At 35.2% G+C, this 26,312-nt stretch overlaps 1 protein-coding gene across 1 annotated transcript in view; it reads right to left on the bottom strand.

Moving 5' to 3' along the window:
- Positions 1–519: 519 nt before the first annotated feature.
- Positions 520–26,312, bottom strand: part of LOC130130256 (collagen alpha-1(XX) chain) — a 151,982-nt gene continuing 126,189 nt past the window's right edge. The window contains exon 28 of the mRNA XM_056299938.1: positions 520–615. Within this exon, the coding sequence (XP_056155913.1) occupies positions 520–615 (96 nt within the window). The remainder of the gene's footprint in view (positions 616–26,312) is intronic.

Here is a 26,312-nt window from a genome sequence, read left to right as displayed (position 1 = left end):
TACTGTCCATCAGGACTGATATTTGGGTCTCAGGTTTGTCGACCGACTGGAGAAACAATCTAGTATTTTCAACTGCAGCTAAGTGAGATGGTCTTGTTGAATGGTTGCCAATTACCAGTGTTTTCTTATGCCATTGTGTGAATGGAGCATTGCTCATCAATCCCAGCTGCTCCCTCTCCTTGGCATTCACAAACAGGCCACAGCACACACAGAAGGCACCATCAAGCTTAGAACTGTACACCAACCACCAGTCATATTCCTCCAACCACCTGAGCTTGAATGCCCTGTTGCAGCCACCAAGGAATTGTGTTGGGAAAATGAAGTGATTTGATGGCCTGCCGTGGTTCCTGAGCAAATGGTATTTCTGGCCCCCAGACATCCTACGCACACTCTCTAAGATTTCCTCAGCTGGTTTTGTGGTCTGAATGAAAAATCCTAGGTAACTGAACATCTCATCATTCTGACGTGGCCCAAGGTATTGTGGACCCTCCTGGGGTTGGGGATCACCCTGATCTTCCTTTAGGGGTTCTGCATCCCCCTAACCTTCCCTGAGGGTTTCTGCATCCCCCTGACCATCCCTTGGTTCTTGTGGATCACCCTGACCTGCTTCCTTATCTGTAAAAATATAGATAGATCTTAGTCAGTGGTGTAGTAGAAGTATGTGCAGCTATCCACCACCATCAGTGCATGATAATTTTACAGGCAACAACAAAATCATGTACAAAAAAAATCTAATTTATCCCTGTGATTGACAAATGAAAACTTGATTTAACATAGAAAACAAGCATTGTATTGGTGAAAGGTAGCCTACCAGCAGTACATTCAACTGTTCCATTCATTAAAATACTCTTTGTACATTATGCCGTTTCTCCACTATACAGTACAGTACGGTACGGCATAGGACGGCACGCATTGTGTCACCTAACCACTAAACCATCACGAGACAATAACACAGCAATACAGCACAATGAAAGAACTTGAAGCTATCCTGTACGTTTTCGTTAAACAAAACCAGTTGTAAACTGATCCGGGGCCAGTATCTCTCAGCTAGCTACATAAGGTAGCTAGCTATGTCCTGCCACAGTGTCATAAATGAATTGATTGATTTCATCAACTCAGTCAGAAATCCCCGCTTAGTCGCCATGCTAATTTTTGCAATGTAAAACCCATTTACTTATGCTAAAATGTTAGAGATCTAAACTGCTTTACAAAAAATTAGTCTAAACTGATTTACGTTTGCCACAAAGGTAACCAAAAATCATCCCTCCAACATATATTCCCAGTTAACGTTCATAGCTAGCTAGCTAACGCGAGCATAGCTTAGCTATCCCAACTAACTAACTAGTTAACAAACTTACCGTTTGGCTTTTTTCTGAACTTCTGTCCAATGTTTTGAGAAAGTGAGGCTGCAGCTTGCTTTCTCTTTCGAGCACCTTGCGTCTTTCGGCCCATTTTGAGATTGATTTCAGGATGGTTTACTTTAGCCATCACCAGCCGGCTAGCTGGCTCCGTTACAGTAAGCTATGCATGACTTGACGCCGTTGATGGAGGAAGGAAGTAGGGTTAGTCCACTCGGAAGAAATTACGCTCTAAAGTGGTGCTTTTAACAACATTAGGGCTTCAGTTTTGTTTAGATTATTAGTTTTAGATTAGTTTAGAATTGCACATCGTCATTTAAAAAGGGGACACACTTTAAAAAAAGGACTTAAAAAAACCTGGAAAAAAAACCCACCTGAAATTGTGGACCTTTTGCTGTGTGGGGAGGTTCGTTCGAACCATCCGAACCATCCGAACCCCCCCTCTGGCTACGGGCCTGTGAGAGATGTTTTCTTGAAGAGTCGTTGCAGTTGGCGGGCGGTCTGTTTCATTGTGCGGAGCTCAGGTGTGAACCCGGGTGCAGAGGTGTTGAAGGAGACTGTTTTTGTTTTGAGAGGGGCCAGTGTGTTGAGGGAGGCAGACAGAGTGGCGTTGAGGTGATTGGTGAGATCATCAGGTGAGGTAGAGGCTGGTTCCAGGGGGAGAGCAGTGGAGAGCAGATCAGAGAGTTGGAGAGGGTTAATAGATTTAGTATTGCGGAATGTTATTTCTCTGAGGAGGTGTGGCCGAGGAGTTGGGGATGGAATAGTGAACTGCATGAGATTATGGTCTGACAGAGGAAATGGGGATGAATGGATGTTGTGTACCGGCAGACTGACAGAGCAGACCGGGTCAAGGATATGGCCTTTGACATGGGTGGGGAAAGTGACGTGCTGGGTGAGGTTGAAATTGCCCAACATGGTGATGAATTCTGATGCAAACTTACAGGTGGGTAAATCAATGTGGATGTTAAAATCACCAAGCAGTAGTAAGTATGAGGAGAGAGATGAGGCTATTGTCAGTAGTTCAGAGGTCAGACAGGAAAGATTGATTTGGTGTGGGTGGCCGGTAGATGAGAATGATAGTAACTGAGCAGGTTTTATGTGTGTGTGTGTGTGTGTGTGTGTGTGTGTGTGCGTGTGTGTGTGTGTGTGTGTGTGTGTGTGTGTGTGTGTGTGTGTGTGTGTGTGAGTGTGTGTGTGTGTGTGTGTGTGTGTGTGTGTGTGTGTGTGTGTGTGTGTGTGTGTGTGTGTGTTTGACCCCCGTGATTTGCACTAGACAGTGAGTCTGTAACTACTCTTCTTTCAGCTTGTTCCCTGTTTCTCAGGGGTCGCCACAGAGGATTTCGGTACCCTTGTGATTTGCAGAAGACAGTCTGTAACTACTACATGGCGTTAACTCCAGCGTAGTTCGGTAGAGGGCGCATACTCGCTGCAGAGTGTATAGATGAATAGAGGAGTGTTTAGGTATAGATGTCTATACATATTGTATAGATGAATATAGGAGTGTTTAGGTATAGATGTCTATACAGAGTGTATAGATGAATAGAGGAGTGTTTAGGTATAGATGTCTAATGTGAGTGTATAGATGAATAGAGGAGTGTTTAAGTATAGATGTCTATACATAGTGTATAGATGAATAGAATAGTGTTTAGGTATAGATGTCTATACAGAGTGTATAGATGAATAGAGTAGTGTTTAGGTATAGATCTCTATACAGGGTGTATAGATGAATAGAGGAGTGTTTAGGTGTAGACGTCTGTACATGGTGTACAGATGAATAGAGGAGTGTTTAGGTATAGATGTCTATATATGGTGTATAGATGAATAGAGGAGTGTTTAGGTATAGATGTCTATACATAGTGTATAGGTGAATAGAGGAGTGTTTAAGTATAGATGTCTATGCAGAGTGTATAGATGAATAGAGGAGTGTTTAAGTATAGATGTCTATACATAGTGTATAGATGAATATAATAGTGTTTAGGTATAGATGTCTACACAGAGTGTATAGATGAATAGAGGAGTGTTTAGGTATAGATCTCTATACAGGGTGTATAGATGAATAGAGGAGTGTTTAGGTATAGATGTCTGTACATGGTGTACAGATGAATAGAGGAGTGTTTAGGTATAGATGTCTGTACATGGTGTATAGATGAATAGAGGAGTGTTTAGATATAGATGTCTGTACATGGTGTACAGATGAATAGAGGAGTGTTTAGGTATAGATGTCTATATTTGGTGTATAGATGAACAGAGGTGTGTTTAGGTATAGACGTCTGTATAGAGTTTATAGATGAATAGAGGAGTGTTTAGGTATAGATGTCTATACAGAGTGTATAGATGAATAGAGGAGTGTCTAGGTATAGATGTCTATACAGAGTGTATAGATGAATAGAGGAGTGTTTAGATATAGATGTCTATAGAGAGTGTATAGATGAATAGAGGAGTGTTTAAGTATAGATGTCTATACATAGTGTATAGATGAATAGAATAGTGTTTAGGTATAGATGTCTATACAGAGTGTATAGATGAATAGAGGAGTGTTTAGGTATAGATCTCTATACAGGGTGTATAGATGAATAGAGGAGTGTTTAGGTGTAGATGTCTGTACATGGTGTACAGATGAATAGAGGAGTGTTTAGGTATATATGTCTATATATGGTGTATAGATGAATAGAGGAGTGTTTAGGTATAGATGTCTATACATAGTGTATAGGTGAATAGAGGAGTGTTTAGGTATAGATGTCTATACATGGTGTATAGATGAATAGAGGAGTGCTTAGGTATAGATGTCTATACAGAGTGTATAGATGAATAGAGGAGTTTTCTAGGTATAGATGTCTATGCAGAGTGTATAGATGAATAGAGGAGTGTTTAGGTAGAGATGTCTATACAGAGTGTATAGATGAATAGAGGAGTGTTTAGGTATAGATGTCTATACAAAGTGTATAGATGAATACAGGAGCGTTTAGGTATAGATGTCTATAGAGAGTGTATAGATGAATAGAGGAGTGTTTAGGTATAGATGTCTATACAGAGGGTATAGATGAATAGAGGAGTGTTTAGGTATAGATGTCTATACAGAGTGTATAGATGAATAGAGGAGTTTTTAGGTATAGATGTCTGTACATGGTGTACAGATGAATAGAGGACTGTTTAGGTATAGATCTCTATACAGAGTGTATAGATGAATAGAGGAGTGTTTAGGTATAGATATCTATATATGGTGTATAGATGAATAGAGGAGTGTTTAGGTATAGATGTCTATATATGGTGTATAGATGAATAGAGGTGTGTTTAGGTATAGACGTCTATATAGAGTTTATAGATGAATGGAGGAGTGTCTAGGTATAGATGTCTGTACATGGTGTACAGATGAATAGAGGAGTGTTTAGGTATAGACGTCTATATATGGTGTATAGATGAAAAGAGGAGTGTTTAGGTATAGATGTCTATACATAGTGTATAGATGAATAGAGGAGTGTTTAGTTATAGATGTCTATACAGAATGTATAGATGAATAGAGGAGTGTGTAGGTATATATGTCTATACAGAATGTATAGATGAATAGAGGAGTGTTTAGGTATAGATGTCTATACAGAATGTATAGATGAATAGAGGAGTGTTTAGGTATAGATGTCTATACAGGGTTTATAGATGAATAGATGAGTGTTTAGGTATAGATGTCTATACATAGTGTATAGATGAATAGAGGAGTGTTTAGGTATAGATGTCTATACAGAGTGTATAGATGAATAGAGGAGTGTCTAGGTATAGATGTCTGTACATGGTGTACAGATGAATAGAAGAGTGTTTAGGTATAGATGTCTATATATGGTGTATAGATGAATATAGGTGTGTTTAGGTATAGACGTCTATACAGAGTTTATAGAAGAATAGAAGAGTGTTTAGGTATAGATGTCTATACAGAGTGTATAGATGAATAGATGAGTGTTTAGTTATATATGTCTCTACAGAGTGTATAGATGAATAGAGGAGTGTTTAGGTATAGATGTCTATACATAGTTTATAGGTGAATAGAGGAGTGTTTAGGTATAGATATCTATACAGAGTGTATAGATGAATAGAGGAGTGTTTAGGTATAGATGTCTATACAGAGTGTATAGATGAATAGAGGAGTGTTTAGGTATAGATGTCTATACATAGTTTATAGGTGAATAGAGGAGTGTTTAGGTATATATATCTATACAGAGTGTATAGATGAATAGAAGAGTGTTTAGGTATAGATGTCTATACAGAGTGTATAGATGAATAGAGGAGTGTTTAGGTATAGATGTTTATACAGAGTGTATAGATGAATAGAGGAGTGTCTAGGTATAGATGTCTGTACATGGTCTACAGATGAATAGAGGAGTGTTTAGGTATAGATGTCTATATATGGTGTATAGATGAAGAGAGGTGTGTTTAGGTATAGACGTCTATATAGAGTTTATAGATGAATAGAGGAGTGTCTAGGTATAGATGTCTATACAGAGTGTATAGATGAATAGAGGAGTGTTTAGATATAGATGTCTGTAGAGAGTGATTAGATGAATAGAGGAGTGTTTAAGTATAAATGTCTATATATAGTGTATAGATGAATAGAATAGTGTTTAGGTATAGATGTCTATACAGAGTGTATAGATGAATAGAGGAGTGTTTAGGTATAGATCTCTATACAGGGTGTATAGATGAATAGAGGAGTGTTTAGGTGTAGATGTCTGTACATGGTGTACAGATGAATAGAGGAGTGTTTAGGTATAGATGTCTATATAGGGTGTATAGATGAATAGAGGAGTGTTTAGGTATAGATGTCTATACATAGTGTATAGGTGAATAGAGGAGTGTTTAGGTATAGATGTCTATGCAGAGTGTATAGATGAATAGAGGAGTGTTTAAGTATAGATATATATACATAGTGTATAGATGAATAGAATAGTGTTTAGGTATAGATGTCTACACAGAGTGTATAGATGAATAGAGGAGTGTTTAGGTATAGATCTCTATACAGGGTGTATAGATGAATAGAGGAGTGTTTAGGTATAGATGTCTGTACATGGTGTACAGATGAATAGAGGAGTGTTTAGGTATAGATGTGTATATATGGTGTATAGATGAATAGAGGAGTTTTTAGGTATAGATGTCTATACAGAGTTTTTAGATGAATAGAGGAGTGTTTAGGTATAGATCTCTATACAGGGTGTATAGATGAATAGAGGAGTGTTTAGGTGTAGATGTCTGTACATGGTGTACAGATGAATAGAGGAGTGTTTAGGTATATATGTCTATATATGGTGTATAGATGAATAGTGGAGTGTTTAGGTATATATATCTATACGTAGTGTATAGGTGAATAGAGGAGTGTTTAGGTATAGATGTCTATACAGCGTGTATAGATGAATAGAGGAGTGTCTAGGTATAGATGTCTATACAGTGTGTATAGATGAATAGAGGAGTGTTTAGGTATAGATGTCTATACCGAGTGTATAGATGAATAGAGGAGTGTTTAGGTATAGATGTCTATACAAAGTGTATAGATGAATACAGGAGCGTTTAGGTATAGATGTCTATAGAGAGTGTATAGATGAATAGAGGAGTGTTTAGGTATAGATGTCTATACAGCGTGTATAGATGAATAGAGGAGTTTTTAGGTATAGATGTCTGTATATGGTGTACAGATGAATAGAGGATTGTTTAGATATAGATGTCTGTACATGGTGTACAGATGAATAGAGGAGTGTTTAGGTATAGTTGTCTATATATGGTGTATAGATGAATAGAGGTGTGTTTAGGTATAGATGTCTATACATAGTGTATAGATGAATAGAGGAGTGTTTAGGTATAGATGTCTATACAGAGTGTATAGATGAATAGAGGAGTGTTTAGGTATAGATGTCTATACAGAGTGTATAGATGAATAGAGGAGTGCTTAGGTATAGATGTCTATACAGCGTGTATAGATGAATAGAGGAGTGTCTAGGTATAGATGTCTATATATGGTGTATAGATGAAGAGAGGTGTGTTTAGGTATAGACGTCTATATAGAGTTTATAGATGAATAGAGGAGTGTCTAGGTATAGATGTCTATACAGAGTGTATAGATGAATAGAGGAGTGTTTAGATATAGATGTCTGTAGAGAGTGATTAGATGAATAGAGGAGTGTTTAAGTATAAATGTCTATATATAGTGTATAGATGAATAGAATAGTGTTTAGGTATAGATGTCTATACAGAGTGTATAGATGAATAGAGGAGTGTTTAGGTATAGATCTCTATACAGGGTGTATAGATGAATAGAGGAGTGTTTAGGTGTAGATGTCTGTACATGGTGTACAGATGAATAGAGGAGTGTTTAGGTATAGATGTCTATATAGGGTGTATAGATGAATAGAGGAGTGTTTAGGTATAGATGTCTATACATAGTGTATAGGTGAATAGAGGAGTGTTTAGGTATAGATGTCTATGCAGAGTGTATAGATGAATAGAGGAGTGTTTAAGTATAGATATATATACATAGTGTATAGATGAATAGAATAGTGTTTAGGTATAGATGTCTACACAGAGTGTATAGATGAATAGAGGAGTGTTTAGGTATAGATCTCTATACAGGGTGTATAGATGAATAGAGGAGTGTTTAGGTATAGATGTCTGTACATGGTGTACAGATGAATAGAGGAGTGTTTAGGTATAGATGTGTATATATGGTGTATAGATGAATAGAGGAGTTTTTAGGTATAGATGTCTATACAGAGTTTTTAGATGAATAGAGGAGTGTTTAGGTATAGATCTCTATACAGGGTGTATAGATGAATAGAGGAGTGTTTAGGTGTAGATGTCTGTACATGGTGTACAGATGAATAGAGGAGTGTTTAGGTATATATGTCTATATATGGTGTATAGATGAATAGTGGAGTGTTTAGGTATATATATCTATACGTAGTGTATAGATGAATAGAGGAGTGCTTAGGTATAGATGTCTATACAGCGTGTATAGATGAATAGAGGAGTGTCTAGGTATAGATGTCTATACAGTGTGTATAGATGAATAGAGGAGTGTTTAGGTATAGATGTCTATACCGAGTGTATAGATGAATAGAGGAGTGTTTAGGTATAGATGTCTATACAAAGTGTATAGATGAATACAGGAGCGTTTAGGTATAGATGTCTATAGAGAGTGTATAGATGAATAGAGGAGTGTTTAGGTATAGATGTCTATACAGCGTGTATAGATGAATAGAGGAGTTTTTAGGTATAGATGTCTGTATATGGTGTACAGATGAATAGAGGATTGTTTAGATATAGATGTCTGTACATGGTGTACAGATGAATAGAGGAGTGTTTAGGTATAGTTGTCTATATATGGTGTATAGATGAATAGAGGTGTGTTTAGGTATAGATGTCTATACATAGTGTATAGATGAATAGAGGAGTGTTTAGGTATAGATGTCTATACAGAGTGTATAGATGAATAGAGGAGTGTTTAGGTATAGATGTCTATACAGAGTGTATAGATGAATAGAGCAGCGTTTAGGTATAGATGTCTATAGAGAGTGTATAGATGAATAGAGGAGTGTTTAGGTATAGATGTCTATACAGCGTGTATAGATGAATAGAGGAGTTTTTAGGTATAGATGTCTGTATATGGTGTACAGATGAATAGAGGATTGTTTAGATATAGATGTCTGTACATGGTGTACAGATGAATAGAGGAGTGTTTAGGTATAGTTGTCTATATATGGTGTATAGATGAATAGAGGTGTGTTTAGGTATAGATGTCTATACATAGTGTATAGATGAATAGAGGAGTGTTTAGGTATAGATGTCTATACAGAGTGTATAGATGAATAGAGGAGTGTTTAGGTATAGATGTCTATACAGAGTGTATAGATGAATAGAGGAGTGTTTAGGTATAGATGTCTATACAGAGTGTATAGATGAATAGAGGAGTGTTTAGGTATAGATGTCTATACAGAGTGTATAGATGAATAGAGGAGTGTTAGATATAGATGTCTGTACATGGTGTACAGATGAATAGAGGAGTGTTTATGTATAGATGTCTATATATGGGGTATAGATGAATATAGTTGTGTTTAGGTATAGACGTCTATACAGAGTGTATAGATGAATAGAGGAGTGTTTAGGTATAGATGTCTATATATGGGGTATAGATGAATATAGTTATGTTTAGGTATAGACGTCTACACAGGGTTTATAGATGAATAGAGGAGTGTTTAGGTATAGATGTCTGTACATGTTTCACAAATGAATAGAGGAGTGTTTAGGTATAGATGTCTGTATATGGTGTATAGATGAATAGAGGAGTGTTTAGGTATAGATGTCTATACAGAGTGTATCGATGAATAGTGGAGTGTTTAGGTATAGATTTCTATACAGAGCGTATAGATGAATAGAGGTGTGTTTAGGCATAGATGTCTATACAGAGTGTATAGATGAATAGAGGAGTGTTTAGGTATAGATATCTATACGTAGTGTATAGGTGAATAGAGGAGTGTTTAGGTATAGATGTCTATACATGGTGTATAGATGAATAGAGGAGTGCTTAGGTATAGATGTCTATACAGCGTGTATAGATGAATAGAGGAGTGTCTAGGTATAGATGTCTATATATGGTGTATAGATGAAGAGAGGTGTGTTTAGGTATAGACGTCTATATAGAGTTTATAGATGAATAGAGGAGTGTTTAGGTATAGATGTCTATACAGAGTGTATAGATGAATAGAGGAGTGTCTAGGTATAGATGTCTATACAGAGTGTATAGATGAATAGAGGAGTGTTTAGATATAGATGTCTGTAGAGAGTGATTAGATGAATAGAGGAGTGTTTAAGTATAAATGTCTATATATAGTGTATAGATGAATAGAATAGTGTTTAGGTATAGATGTCTATACAGAGTGTATAGATGAATAGAGGAGTGTTTAGGTATAGATCTCTATACAGGGTGTATAGATGAATAGAGGAGTGTTTAGGTGTAGATGTCTGTACATGGTGTACAGATGAATAGAGGAGTGTTTAGGTATAGATGTCTATATAGGGTGTATAGATGAATAGAGGAGTGTTTAGGTATAGATGTCTATACATAGTGTATAGGTGAATAGAGGAGTGTTTAGGTATAGATGTCTATGCAGAGTGTATAGATGAATAGAGGAGTGTTTAAGTATAGATATCTATACATAGTGTATAGATGAATAGAATAGTGTTTAGGTATAGATGTCTAAACAGAGTGTATAGATGAATAGAGGAGTGTTTAGGTATAGATCTCTATACAGAGTGTATAGATGAATAGAGGAGTGTTTAGGTATAGATCTCTATACAGGGTGTATAGATGAATAGAGGAGTGTTTAGGTATAGATGTCTGTACATGGTGTACAGATGAATAGAGGAGTGTTTAGGTATAGATGTCTGTACATGGTGTATAGATGAATAGAGGAGTGTTTAGATATAGATGTCTGTACATGGTGTACAGATGAATAGAGGAGTGTTTAGGTATAGATGTCTATATTTGGTGTATAGATGAACAGAGGTGTGTTTAGGTATAGACGTCTGTATAGAGTTTATAGATGAATAGAGGAGTGTTTAGGTATAGATGTCTATACAGAGTGTATAGATGAATAGAGGAGTGTCTAGGTATAGATGTCTATACAGAGTGTATAGATGAATAGAGGAGTGTTTAGATATAGATGTCTATAGAGAGTGTATAGATGAATAGAGGAGTGTTTAAGTATAGATGTCTATACATAGTGTATAGATGAATAGAATAGTGTTTAGGTATAGATGTCTATACAGAGTGTATAGATGAATAGAGGAGTGTTTAGGTATAGATCTCTATACAGGGTGTATAGATGAATAGAGGAGTGTTTAGGTGTAGATGTCTGTACATGGTGTACAGATGAATAGAGGAGTGTTTAGGTATATATGTCTATATATGGTGTATAGATGAATAGAGGAGTGTTTAGGTATAGATGTCTATACATAGTGTATAGGTGAATAGAGGAGTGTTTAGGTATAGATGTCTATACATGGTGTATAGATGAATAGAGGAGTGCTTAGGTATAGATGTCTATACAGAGTGTATAGATGAATAGAGGAGTTTTCTAGGTATAGATGTCTATGCAGAGTGTATAGATGAATAGAGGAGTGTTTAGGTAGAGATGTCTATACAGAGTGTATAGATGAATAGAGGAGTGTTTAGGTATAGATGTCTATACAAAGTGTATAGATGAATACAGGAGCGTTTAGGTATAGATGTCTATAGAGAGTGTATAGATGAATAGAGGAGTGTTTAGGTATAGATGTCTATACAGAGGGTATAGATGAATAGAGGAGTGTTTAGGTATAGATGTCTATACAGAGTGTATAGATGAATAGAGGAGTTTTTAGGTATAGATGTCTGTACATGGTGTACAGATGAATAGAGGACTGTTTAGGTATAGATCTCTATACAGAGTGTATAGATGAATAGAGGAGTGTTTAGGTATAGATATCTATATATGGTGTATAGATGAATAGAGGAGTGTTTAGGTATAGATGTCTATATATGGTGTATAGATGAATAGAGGTGTGTTTAGGTATAGACGTCTATATAGAGTTTATAGATGAATGGAGGAGTGTCTAGGTATAGATGTCTGTACATGGTGTACAGATGAATAGAGGAGTGTTTAGGTATAGACGTCTATATATGGTGTATAGATGAAAAGAGGAGTGTTTAGGTATAGATGTCTATACATAGTGTATAGATGAATAGAGGAGTGTTTAGTTATAGATGTCTATACAGAATGTATAGATGAATAGAGGAGTGTGTAGGTATATATGTCTATACAGAATGTATAGATGAATAGAGGAGTGTTTAGGTATAGATGTCTATACAGAATGTATAGATGAATAGAGGAGTGTTTAGGTATAGATGTCTATACAGGGTTTATAGATGAATAGATGAGTGTTTAGGTATAGATGTCTATACATAGTGTATAGATGAATAGAGGAGTGTTTAGGTATAGATGTCTATACAGAGTGTATAGATGAATAGAGGAGTGTCTAGGTATAGATGTCTGTACATGGTGTACAGATGAATAGAAGAGTGTTTAGGTATAGATGTCTATATATGGTGTATAGATGAATATAGGTGTGTTTAGGTATAGACGTCTATACAGAGTTTATAGAAGAATAGAAGAGTGTTTAGGTATAGATGTCTATACAGAGTGTATAGATGAATAGATGAGTGTTTAGTTATATATGTCTCTACAGAGTGTATAGATGAATAGAGGAGTGTTTAGGTATAGATGTCTATACATAGTTTATAGGTGAATAGAGGAGTGTTTAGGTATAGATATCTATACAGAGTGTATAGATGAATAGAGGAGTGTTTAGGTATAGATGTCTATACAGAGTGTATAGATGAATAGAGGAGTGTTTAGGTATAGATGTCTATACATAGTTTATAGGTGAATAGAGGAGTGTTTAGGTATATATATCTATACAGAGTGTATAGATGAATAGAAGAGTGTTTAGGTATAGATGTCTATACAGAGTGTATAGATGAATAGAGGAGTGTTTAGGTATAGATGTTTATACAGAGTGTATAGATGAATAGAGGAGTGTCTAGGTATAGATGTCTGTACATGGTCTACAGATGAATAGAGGAGTGTTTAGGTATAGATGTCTATATATGGTGTATAGATGAAGAGAGGTGTGTTTAGGTATAGACGTCTATATAGAGTTTATAGATGAATAGAGGAGTGTCTAGGTATAGATGTCTATACAGAGTGTATAGATGAATAGAGGAGTGTTTAGATATAGATGTCTGTAGAGAGTGATTAGATGAATAGAGGAGTGTTTAAGTATAAATGTCTATATATAGTGTATAGATGAATAGAATAGTGTTTAGGTATAGATGTCTATACAGAGTGTATAGATGAATAGAGGAGTGTTTAGGTATAGATCTCTATACAGGGTGTATAGATGAATAGAGGAGTGTTTAGGTGTAGATGTCTGTACATGGTGTACAGATGAATAGAGGAGTGTTTAGGTATAGATGTCTATATAGGGTGTATAGATGAATAGAGGAGTGTTTAGGTATAGATGTCTATACATAGTGTATAGGTGAATAGAGGAGTGTTTAGGTATAGATGTCTATGCAGAGTGTATAGATGAATAGAGGAGTGTTTAAGTATAGATATATATACATAGTGTATAGATGAATAGAATAGTGTTTAGGTATAGATGTCTACACAGAGTGTATAGATGAATAGAGGAGTGTTTAGGTATAGATCTCTATACAGGGTGTATAGATGAATAGAGGAGTGTTTAGGTATAGATGTCTGTACATGGTGTACAGATGAATAGAGGAGTGTTTAGGTATAGATGTGTATATATGGTGTATAGATGAATAGAGGAGTTTTTAGGTATAGATGTCTATACAGAGTTTTTAGATGAATAGAGGAGTGTTTAGGTATAGATCTCTATACAGGGTGTATAGATGAATAGAGGAGTGTTTAGGTGTAGATGTCTGTACATGGTGTACAGATGAATAGAGGAGTGTTTAGGTATATATGTCTATATATGGTGTATAGATGAATAGTGGAGTGTTTAGGTATATATATCTATACGTAGTGTATAGGTGAATAGAGGAGTGTTTAGGTATAGATGTCTATACATGGTGTATAGATGAATAGAGGAGTGCTTAGGTATAGATGTCTATACAGCGTGTATAGATGAATAGAGGAGTGTCTAGGTATAGATGTCTATACAGTGTGTATAGATGAATAGAGGAGTGTTTAGGTATAGATGTCTATACCGAGTGTATAGATGAATAGAGGAGTGTTTAGGTATAGATGTCTATACAAAGTGTATAGATGAATACAGGAGCGTTTAGGTATAGATGTCTATAGAGAGTGTATAGATGAATAGAGGAGTGTTTAGGTATAGATGTCTATACAGCGTGTATAGATGAATAGAGGAGTTTTTAGGTATAGATGTCTGTATATGGTGTACAGATGAATAGAGGATTGTTTAGATATAGATGTCTGTACATGGTGTACAGATGAATAGAGGAGTGTTTAGGTATAGTTGTCTATATATGGTGTATAGATGAATAGAGGTGTGTTTAGGTATAGATGTCTATACATAGTGTATAGATGAATAGAGGAGTGTTTAGGTATAGATGTCTATACAGAGTGTATAGATGAATAGAGGAGTGTTTAGGTATAGATGTCTATACAGAGTGTATAGATGAATAGAGGAGTGTTTAGGTATAGATGTCTATACAGAGTGTATAGATGAATAGAGGAGTGTTTAGGTATAGATGTCTATACAGAGTGTATAGATGAATAGAGGAGTGTTAGATATAGATGTCTGTACATGGTGTACAGATGAATAGAGGAGTGTTTATGTATAGATGTCTATATATGGGGTATAGATGAATATAGTTGTGTTTAGGTATAGACGTCTATACAGAGTGTATAGATGAATAGAGGAGTGTTTAGGTATAGATGTCTATATATGGGGTATAGATGAATATAGTTATGTTTAGGTATAGACGTCTACACAGGGTTTATAGATGAATAGAGGAGTGTTTAGGTATAGATGTCTGTACATGTTTCACAAATGAATAGAGGAGTGTTTAGGTATAGATGTCTGTATATGGTGTATAGATGAATAGAGGAGTGTTTAGGTATAGATGTCTATACAGAGTGTATCGATGAATAGTGGAGTGTTTAGGTATAGATTTCTATACAGAGCGTATAGATGAATAGAGGTGTGTTTAGGCATAGATGTCTATACAGAGTGTATAGATGAATAGAGGAGTGTTTAGGTATAGATATCTATACGTAGTGTATAGGTGAATAGAGGAGTGTTTAGGTATAGATGTCTATACATGGTGTATAGATGAATAGAGGAGTGCTTAGGTATAGATGTCTATACAGCGTGTATAGATGAATAGAGGAGTGTCTAGGTATAGATGTCTATATATGGTGTATAGATGAAGAGAGGTGTGTTTAGGTATAGACGTCTATATAGAGTTTATAGATGAATAGAGGAGTGTTTAGGTATAGATGTCTATACAGAGTGTATAGATGAATAGAGGAGTGTCTAGGTATAGATGTCTATACAGAGTGTATAGATGAATAGAGGAGTGTTTAGATATAGATGTCTGTAGAGAGTGATTAGATGAATAGAGGAGTGTTTAAGTATAAATGTCTATATATAGTGTATAGATGAATAGAATAGTGTTTAGGTATAGATGTCTATACAGAGTGTATAGATGAATAGAGGAGTGTTTAGGTATAGATCTCTATACAGGGTGTATAGATGAATAGAGGAGTGTTTAGGTGTAGATGTCTGTACATGGTGTACAGATGAATAGAGGAGTGTTTAGGTATAGATGTCTATATAGGGTGTATAGATGAATAGAGGAGTGTTTAGGTATAGATGTCTATACATAGTGTATAGGTGAATAGAGGAGTGTTTAGGTATAGATGTCTATGCAGAGTGTATAGATGAATAGAGGAGTGTTTAAGTATAGATATCTATACATAGTGTATAGATGAATAGAATAGTGTTTAGGTATAGATGTCTAAACAGAGTGTATAGATGAATAGAGGAGTGTTTAGGTATAGATCTCTATACAGGGTGTATAGATGAATAGAGGAGTGTTTAGGTATAGATGTCTGTACATGGTGTACAGATGAATAGAGGAGTGTTTAGGTATAGATGTGTATATATGGTGTATAGATGAATAGAGGAGTGTTTAGGTATAGATGTCTATACAGAGTTTTTAGATGAATAGAGGAGTGTTTAGGTATAGATCTCTATACACGGTGTATAGATGAATAGAGGAGTGTTTAGGTGTAGATGTCTGTACATGGTGTACAGATGAATAGAGGAGTGTTTAGGTATATATGTCTATATATGGTGTATAGATGAATAGTGGAGTGTTTAGGTATATATATCTATACGTAGTGTATAGGTGAATAGAGGAGTGTTTAGGTATAGATGTCTATACATGGTGTATAGATGAATAGAGGAGTGCTTAGGTATAGATGTCTATACAGCGTGTATAGATGAATAGAGGAGTGTCTAGGTATAGATGTCTATACAGTGTGTATAGATGAATAGAGGAGTGTTTAGGTATAGATGTCTATACCGAGTGTATAGATGAATAGAGGAGTGTTTAGGTATAGATGTCTATACAAAGTGTATAGATGAATACAGGAGCGTTTAGGTATAGATGTCTATAGAGAGTGTATAGATGAATAGAGGAGTGTTTTAGGTATAGATGTCTATACAGAGTGTATAGATGAATAGAGGAGTTTTTAGGTATAGATGTCTGTATATGGTGTACAGATGAATAGAGGATTGTTTAGGTATACATTTCTATACAGAGTGTATAGATGAATAGAGGAGTGTTTAGATATAGATGTCTGTACATGGTGTACAGATGAATAGAGGAGTGTTTAGGTATAGTTGTCTATATATGGTGTATAGATGAATAGAGGTGTGTTTAGGTATAGATGTCTATACATAGTGTATAGATGAATAGAGGAGTGTTGAGGTGTATAGATGTCTATACAGAGTGTATAGATGAATAGAGGAGTGTTTAGGTATAGATGTCTATACAGAGTGTATAGATGAATAGAGGAGTGTTTAGGTATAGATGTCTATACAGAGTGTATAGATGAATAGAGGAGTGTTTAGGTATAGATGTCTATACAGAGTGTATAGATGAATAGAGGAGTGTTAGATATAGATGTCTGTACATGGTGTACAGATGAATAGAGGAGTGTTTAGGTATAGATGTCTATATATGGGGTATAGATGAATATAGTTGTGTTTAGGTATAGACGTCTATACAGAGTGTATAGATGAATAGAGGAGTGTTTAGGTATAGATGTCTATATATGGGGTATAGATGAATATAGTTGTGTTTAGGTATAGACGTCTACACAGGGTGTATAGATGAATAGAGGAGTGTTTAGGTATAGATGTCTGTACATGTTTCACAAATGAATAGAGGAGTGTTTAGGTATAGATGTCTGTATATGGTGTATAGATGAATAGAGGAGTGTTTAGGTATAGATGTCTATACAGCGTGTATAGATGAATAGAGGAGTGTCTAGGTATAGATGTCTATACAGTGTGTATAGATGAATAGAGGAGTGTTTAGGTATAGATGTCTATACCGAGTGTATAGATGAATAGAGGAGTGTTTAGGTATAGATGTCTATACATGGTGTATAGATGAATAGAGGAGTGCTTAGGTATAGATGTCTATACAGCGTGTATAGATGAATAGAGGAGTGTCTAGGTATAGATGTCTATACAGTGTGTATAGATGAATAGAGGAGTGTTTAGGTATAGATGTCTATACCGAGTGTATAGATGAATAGAGGAGTGTTTAGGTATAGATGTCTATACAAAGTGTATAGATGAATACAGGAGCGTTTAGGTATAGATGTCTATAGAGAGTGTATAGATGAATAGAGGAGTGTTTAGGTATAGATGTCTATACAGAGTGTATAGATGAATAGAGGAGTTTTTAGGTATAGATGTCTGTATATGGTGTACAGATGAATAGAGGATTGTTTAGGTATACATTTCTATACAGAGTGTATAGATGAATAGAGGAGTGTTTAGATATAGATGTCTGTACATGGTGTACAGATGAATAGAGGAGTGTTTAGGTATAGTTGTCTATATATGGTGTATAGATGAATAGAGGTGTGTTTAGGCATAGATGTCTATACATAGTGTATAGATGAATAGAGGAGTGTTTAGGTATAGATGTCTATACAGAGTGTATAGATGAATAGAGGAGTGTTTAGGTATAGATGTCTATACAGAGTGTATAGATGAATAGAGGAGTGTTTAGGTATAGATGTCTATACAGAGTGTATAGATGAATAGAGGAGTGTTTAGGTATAGATGTCTATACAGAGTGTATAGATGAATAGAGGAGTGTTAGATATAGATATCTGTACATGGTGTACAGATGAATAGAGGAGTGTTTAGGTATAGATGTCTATATATGGGGTATAGATGAATATAGTTGTGTTTAGGTATAGACGTCTATACAGAGTGTATAGATGAATAGAGGAGTGTTTAGGTATAGATGTCTACACAGGGTGTATAGATGAATAGAGGAGTGTTTAGGTATAGATGTCTGTACATGTTTCACAAATGAACAGAGGAGTGTTTAGGTATAGATGTCTGTATATGGTGTATAGATGAATAGAGGAGTGTTTAGGTATAGATGTCTATACAGAGTGTATCGATGAATAGTGGAGTGTTTAGGTATAGATGTCTATCCAGAGCGTATAGATGAATAGAGGTGTGTTTAGGCATAGATGTCTATACAGAGTGTATAGATGAATAGAGGAGTGTTTAGGTATAGATGTCTGTACATGGTGTACAGATGAATAGAGGAGTGTTTAGGTATAGATGTCTATATATGGTGTATAGATGAATAGAGTAGTGTTTAGGTATATATGTCTATACATAGTGTACAGATGAATAGAGGAGTGTTTAGGTATAGATGTCTATACATAGTGTATAGGTGAATAGAGGAGTGTTTAGTTATAGATGTCTATACATAGTGTATAGATGATTAGAGGAGTGTTTAGGTATAGATGTCTATACAGAATGTATAGATGAATAGAGGAGTGTTTAGGTTTAGATGTCTATACAGGGTGTATAGATGAATAGAGGAGTGTTTAGGTATAGATGTTTATACAGGGTGTATAGATGAATGGAGGAGTGTTTAGGTATAGCTGTCTATACAAAGTGTATAGATGAATAGAGGAGTGTCTAGGTATAGATGCCTGTACATGGTGTACAGATGAATAGAGGAGTGTTTAGGTATAGATGTCTATATATGGTGTATAGATGAATAGAGGAGTGTTTAGGTATAGATGTCTATACATAGTGTATAGATGAATAGAGGAGTGTTTAGGTATAGATGTCTATACAGAATGTATAGATGAATAGAGGAGTGTTTAGGTATAGATGTCTATACATAGTTTATAGGTGAATAGAGGAGTGTTTAGGTATAGATATCTATACAGAGTGTATAGATGAATAGAGGAGTGTTTAGGTATAGATGTCTATACAGAGTGTATAGATGAATAGAGGAGTGTTTAGGTATAGATGTTTATACAGAGTGTATAGATGAATGGAGGAGTGTTTAGGTATAGCTGTCTATACAAAGTGTATAGATGAATAGAGGAGTGTCTAGGTATAGATGTCTGTACATGGTCTACAGATGAATAGAGGAGTGTTTAGGTATAGATGTCTATATATGGTGTATAGATGAAGAGAGGTGTGTTTAGGTATAGACGTCTATATAGAGTTTATAGATGAATAGAGGAGTGTTTAGGTATAGATGTCTATACAGAGTGTATAGATGAATAGAGGAGTGTTTAGATATAGATGTCTATAGAGATTGATTAGATGAATAGAGGAGTGTTTAAGTATAAATGTCTATATATAGTGTATAGATGAATAGAATAGTGTTTAGGTATAGATGTCTATAAAGAGTGTATAGATGAATAGAGGAGTGTTTAGGTATAGATCTCTATACTGGGTGTATAGATGAATAGAGGAGTTTTTAGGTGTAGATGTCTATATATGGTGTATAGATGAATAGAGGAGTGTTTAGGTAAAGATATCTATACGTAGTGTATAGGTGAATAGAGGAGTGTTTAGGTATAGATGTCTATACATGGTGTATAGATGAATAGAGGAGTGCTTAGGTATAGATGTCTATACAGCGTGTATATATGAATAGAGGAGTGTCTAGGTATAGATGTCTATACAGTGTGTATAGATGAATAGAGGAGTGTTTAGGTATAGATGTCTATACCGAGTGTATAGATGAATAGAGGAGTGTTTAGGTATAGATATCTACACGTAGTTTATAGCTGAATAGAGGAGTGTTTAGGTATAGATGTCTATATATGGTGTATAGATGAATAGAGGAGTGCTTAGGTATAGATGTCTATACAGCGTGTATAGATGAATAGAGGAGTGTCTAGGTATAGATGTCTATACAGTGTGTATAGATGAATAGAGGAGTGTTTAGGTATAGATGTCTATACCGACTGTATAGATGAATAGAGGAGTGTTTAGGTATAGATGTCTATACAAAGTGTATAGATGAATACAGGAGCGTTTAGGTATAGATGTCTACACAGAGTGTATAGATGAATAGAGGAGTGTTTAGGTATAGATCTCTATACAGGGTGTATAGATGAATAGAGGAGTGTTTAGGTATATATGTCTATATATGGTGTATAGATGAATAGAGGAGTGTTTAGGTATAGATATCTATACGTAGTGTATAGGTGAATAGAGGAGTGTTTAGGTATAGATGTCTATACATGGTGTATAGATGAATAAAGGAGTGCTTAGGTATAGATGTCTATACAGCGTGTATAGATGAATAGAGGAGTGTCTAGGTATAGATGTCTATACAGTGTGTATAGATGAATAGAGGAGTGTTTAGGTATAGATGTCTATACAAAGTGTATAGATGAATACAGGAGCGTTTAGGTATAGATGTCTATAGAGAGTGCATAGATGAATAGAGGAGTGTTTAGGTATAGATGTCTATACAGAGTGTATAGATGAATAGAGGAGTTTTTAGGTATAGATGTCTGTATATGGTGTACAGATGAATAGAGGATGGTTTAGGTATAAATTTCTATACAGAGTGTATAGATGAATACAGGAGCGTTTAGGTATAGATGTCTACACAGAGTGTATAGATGAATAGAGGAGTGTTTAGGTATAGATCTCTATACAGGGTGTATAGATGAATAGAGGAGTGTTTAGGTATATATGTCTATATATGGTGTATAGATGAATAGAGGAGTGTTTAGGTATAGATGTCTATACATGGTGTATAGATGAATAGAGGAGTGCTTAGGTATAGATGTCTATACATGGTGTATAGATGAATAGAGGAGTGCTTAGGTATAGATGTCTATACAGCGTGTATAGATGAATAGAGGAGTGTCTAGGTATAGATGTCTATACCGAGTGTATAGATGAATAGAGGAGTGTTTAGGTATAGATGTCTATACAAAGTGTATAGATGAATACAGGAGCGTTTAGGTATAGATGTCTATAGAGAGTGTATAGATGAATAGAGGAGTGTTTAGGTATAGATGTCTATACAGAGTGTATAGATGAATAGAGGAGTTTTTAGGTATAGATGTCTGTATATGGTGTACAGATGAATAGAGGATGGTTTAGGTATAAATTTCTATACAGAGTGTATAGATGAATAGAGGAGTGTTTAGATATAGATGTCTGTACATGGTGTACAGATGAATAGAGGAGTGTTTAGGTATAGTTGTCTATATATGGTGTATAGATGAATAGAGGTGTGTTTAGGTATAGATGTCTATACATAGTGTATAGATGAATAGAGGAGTGTTTAGGTATAGATGTCTATACAGAGTGTATAGATGAATAGAGGAATGTTTAGGTATAGATGTCTATACAGAGTGTATAGATGAATAGAGGAGTGTTTAGGTATAGATGTCTATACAGAGTGTATAGATGAATAGAGGAGTGTTTATGTATAGATGTCTATACAGAGTGTATAGATGAATAGAGGAGTGTTTAGATATAGATGTCTGTACATGGTGTACAGATGAATAGAGGAGTGTTTAGGTATAGATGTCTATATATGGTGTATAGATGAATATAGTTGTGTTTAGGTATAGACGTCTATACAGAGTGTATAGATGAATAGAGGAGTGTTTAGGTACAGATGTCTACACAAGGTGTATAGATGAACAGAGGAGTGTTTAGGTATAGATGTCTGTACATGTTTCACAAATGAATAGAGGAGTGTTTAGGTATAGATGTCTGTATATGGTGTATAGATGAATAGAGGAGTGTTTAGGTATTTATGTCTATACAGAGTGTATCGATGAATAGTGGAGTGTTTAGGTATAGATGTCTATACAGAGCGTATAGTTGAATAGAGGTGTGTTTAGGCATAGATGTCTATACAGAGTGTATAGATGAATAGAGGAGTGTTTAGGTATAGATGTCTGTACATGGTGTACAGATGAATAGAGGAGTGTTTAGGTATAGATGTCTATATATGGTGTATAGATGAATAGAGTAGTGTTTAGGTATATATGTCTATACATAGTGTATAGATGAATAGAGGAGTGTTTAGGTATAGATGTCTATATATGGTGTATAGATGAATAGAGGTGTGTTTAGGCATAGATGTCTATACATAGTGTATAGATGAATAGAGGAGTGTTTAGGTATAGATGTCTATACAGAGTGTATAGATGAATAGAGGAGTGTTTAGGTATAGATGTCTATACAGAGTGTATAGATGAATAGAGGAGTGTTTAGGTATAGATGTCTATACAGAGTGTATAGATGAATAGAGGAGTGTTTAGGTATAGATGTCTATACAGAGTGTATAGATGAATAGAGGAGTGTTAGATATAGATATCTGTACATGGTGTACAGATGAATAGAGGAGTGTTTAGGTATAGATGTCTATATATGGGGTATAGATGAATATAGTTGTGTTTAGGTATAGACGTCTATACAGAGTGTATAGATGAATAGAGGAGTGTTTAGGTATAGATGTCTACACAGGGTGTATAGATGAATAGAGGAGTGTTTAGGTATAGATGTCTGTACATGTTTCACAAATGAACAGAGGAGTGTTTAGGTATAGATGTCTGTATATGGTGTATAGATGAATAGAGGAGTGTTTAGGTATAGATGTCTATACAGAGTGTATCGATGAATAGTGGAGTGTTTAGGTATAGATGTCTATCCAGAGCGTATAGATGAATAGAGGTGTGTTTAGGCATAGATGTCTATACAGAGTGTATAGATGAATAGAGGAGTGTTTAGGTATAGATGTCTGTACATGGTGTACAGATGAATAGAGGAGTGTTTAGGTATAGATGTCTATATATGGTGTATAGATGAATAGAGTAGTGTTTAGGTATATATGTCTATACATAGTGTACAGATGAATAGAGGAGTGTTTAGGTATAGATGTCTATACATAGTGTATAGGTGAATAGAGGAGTGTTTAGTTATAGATGTCTATACATAGTGTATAGATGATTAGAGGAGTGTTTAGGTATAGATGTCTATACAGAATGTATAGATGAATAGAGGAGTGTTTAGGTTTAGATGTCTATACAGGGTGTATAGATGAATAGAGGAGTGTTTAGGTATAGATGTTTATACAGGGTGTATAGATGAATGGAGGAGTGTTTAGGTATAGCTGTCTATACAAAGTGTATAGATGAATAGAGGAGTGTCTAGGTATAGATGTCTGTACATGGTGTACAGATGAATAGAGGAGTGTTTAGGTATAGATGTCTATATATGGTGTATAGATGAATAGAGGAGTGTTTAGGTATAGATGTCTATACATAGTGTATAGATGAATAGAGGAGTGTTTAGGTATAGATGTCTATACAGAATGTATACATGAATAGAGGAGTGTTTAGGTATAGATGTCTATACATAGTTTATAGGTGAATAGAGGAGTGTTTAGGTATAGATATCTATACAGAGTGTATAGATGAATAGAGGAGTGTTTAGGTATAGATGTCTATACAGAGTGTATAGATGAATAGAGGAGTGTTTAGGTATAGATGTTTATACAGAGTGTATAGATGAATGGAGGAGTGTTTAGGTATAGCTGTCTATACAAAGTGTATAGGTGAATAGAGGAGTGTCTAGGTATAGATGTCTGTACATGGTCTACAGATGAATAGAGGAGTGTTTAGGTATAGATGTCTATATATGGTGTATAGATGAGGAGAGGTGTGTTTAGGTATAGACGTCTATATAGAGTTTATAGATGAATAGAGGAGTGTTTAGGTATAGATGTCTATACAGAGTGTATAGATGAATAGAGGAGTGTTTAGGTATAGATGTCTATACAGAGTGTATAGATGAATGGAGGAGTGTTTAGGTATAGATGTCTATACAGAGTGTATAGATGAATAGAGGAGTGTTTAGGTATAGATGTCTATACAGAGTGTATAGATGAATAGAGGAGTGTTAGATATAGATGTCTGTACATGGTGTACAGATGAATAGAGGAGTGTTTAGGTATAGATGTCTATATATGGGGTATAGATGAATATAGTTGTGTTTAGGTATAGACGTCTATACAGAGTGTATAGATGAATAGAGGAGTGTTTAGGTATAGATGTCTATATATGGGGTATAGATGAATATAGTTGTGTTTAGGTATAGACGTCTACACAGGGTGTATAGATGAATAGAGGAGTGTTTAGGTATAGATGTCTATACAGAGTGTATAGATGAATAGAGGAGTGTTTAGGTATAGATGTCTATACAGAGTGTATAGATGAATAGAGGAGTGTTTAGGTATAGATGTCTATACAGAGTGTATAGATGAATAGAGGAGTGTTTAGGTATAGATGTCTATACAGAGTGTATAGATGAATAGAGGAGTGTTAGATATAGATATCTGTACATGGTGTACAGATGAATAGAGGAGTGTTTAGGTATAGATGTCTATATATGGGGTATAGATGAATATAGTTGTGTTTAGGTATAGACGTCTATACAGAGTGTATAGATGAATAGAGGAGTGTTTAGGTATAGATGTCTACACAGGGTGTATAGATGAATAGAGGAGTGTTTAGGTATAGATGTCTGTACATGTTTCACAAATGAACAGAGGAGTGTTTAGGTATAGATGTCTGTATATGGTGTATAGATGAATAGAGGAGTGTTTAGGTATAGATGTCTATACAGAGTGTATCGATGAATAGTGGAGTGTTTAGGTATAGATGTCTATCCAGAGCGTATAGATGAATAGAGGTGTGTTTAGGCATAGATGTCTATACAGAGTGTATAGATGAATAGAGGAGTGTTTAGGTATAGATGTCTGTACATGGTGTACAGATGAATAGAGGAGTGTTTAGGTATAGATGTCTATATATGGTGTATAGATGAATAGAGTAGTGTTTAGGTATATATGTCTATACATAGTGTACAGATGAATAGAGGAGTGTTTAGGTATAGATGTCTATACATAGTGTATAGGTGAATAGAGGAGTGTTTAGTTATAGATGTCTATACATAGTGTATAGATGATTAGAGGAGTGTTTAGGTATAGATGTCTATACAGAATGTATAGATGAATAGAGGAGTGTTTAGGTTTAGATGTCTATACAGGGTGTATAGATGAATAGAGGAGTGTTTAGGTATAGATGTTTATACAGGGTGTATAGATGAATGGAGGAGTGTTTAGGTATAGCTGTCTATACAAAGTGTATAGATGAATAGAGGAGTGTCTAGGTATAGATGTCTGTACATGGTGTACAGATGAATAGAGGAGTGTTTAGGTATAGATGTCTATATATGGTGTATAGATGAATAGAGGAGTGTTTAGGTATAGATGTCTATACATAGTGTATAGATGAATAGAGGAGTGTTTAGGTATAGATGTCTATACAGAATGTATAGATGAATAGAGGAGTGTTTAGGTATAGATGTCTATACATAGTTTATAGGTGAATAGAGGAGTGTTTAGGTATAGATATCTATACAGAGTGTATAGATGAATAGAGGAGTGTTTAGGTATAGATGTCTATACAGAGTGTATAGATGAATAGAGGAGTGTTTAGGTATAGATGTTTATACAGAGTGTATAGATGAATGGAGGAGTGTTTAGGTATAGCTGTCTATACAAAGTGTATAGGTGAATAGAGGAGTGTCTAGGTATAGATGTCTGTACATGGTCTACAGATGAATAGAGGAGTGTTTAGGTATAGATGTCTATATATGGTGTATAGATGAAGAGAGGTGTGTTTAGGTATAGACGTCTATATAGAGTTTATAGATGAATAGAGGAGTGTTTAGGTATAGATGTCTATACAGAGTGTATAGATGAATAGAGGA

This window comes from Lampris incognitus, chromosome 2 (assembly GCF_029633865.1).
Source record: "Lampris incognitus isolate fLamInc1 chromosome 2, fLamInc1.hap2, whole genome shotgun sequence".
Lineage (NCBI taxonomy): Eukaryota > Metazoa > Chordata > Actinopteri > Lampriformes > Lampridae > Lampris > Lampris incognitus.
The sequence above is the reverse complement of the archived record's forward strand: the minus strand, read 5'-3'. Positions and strand labels throughout refer to the sequence as shown.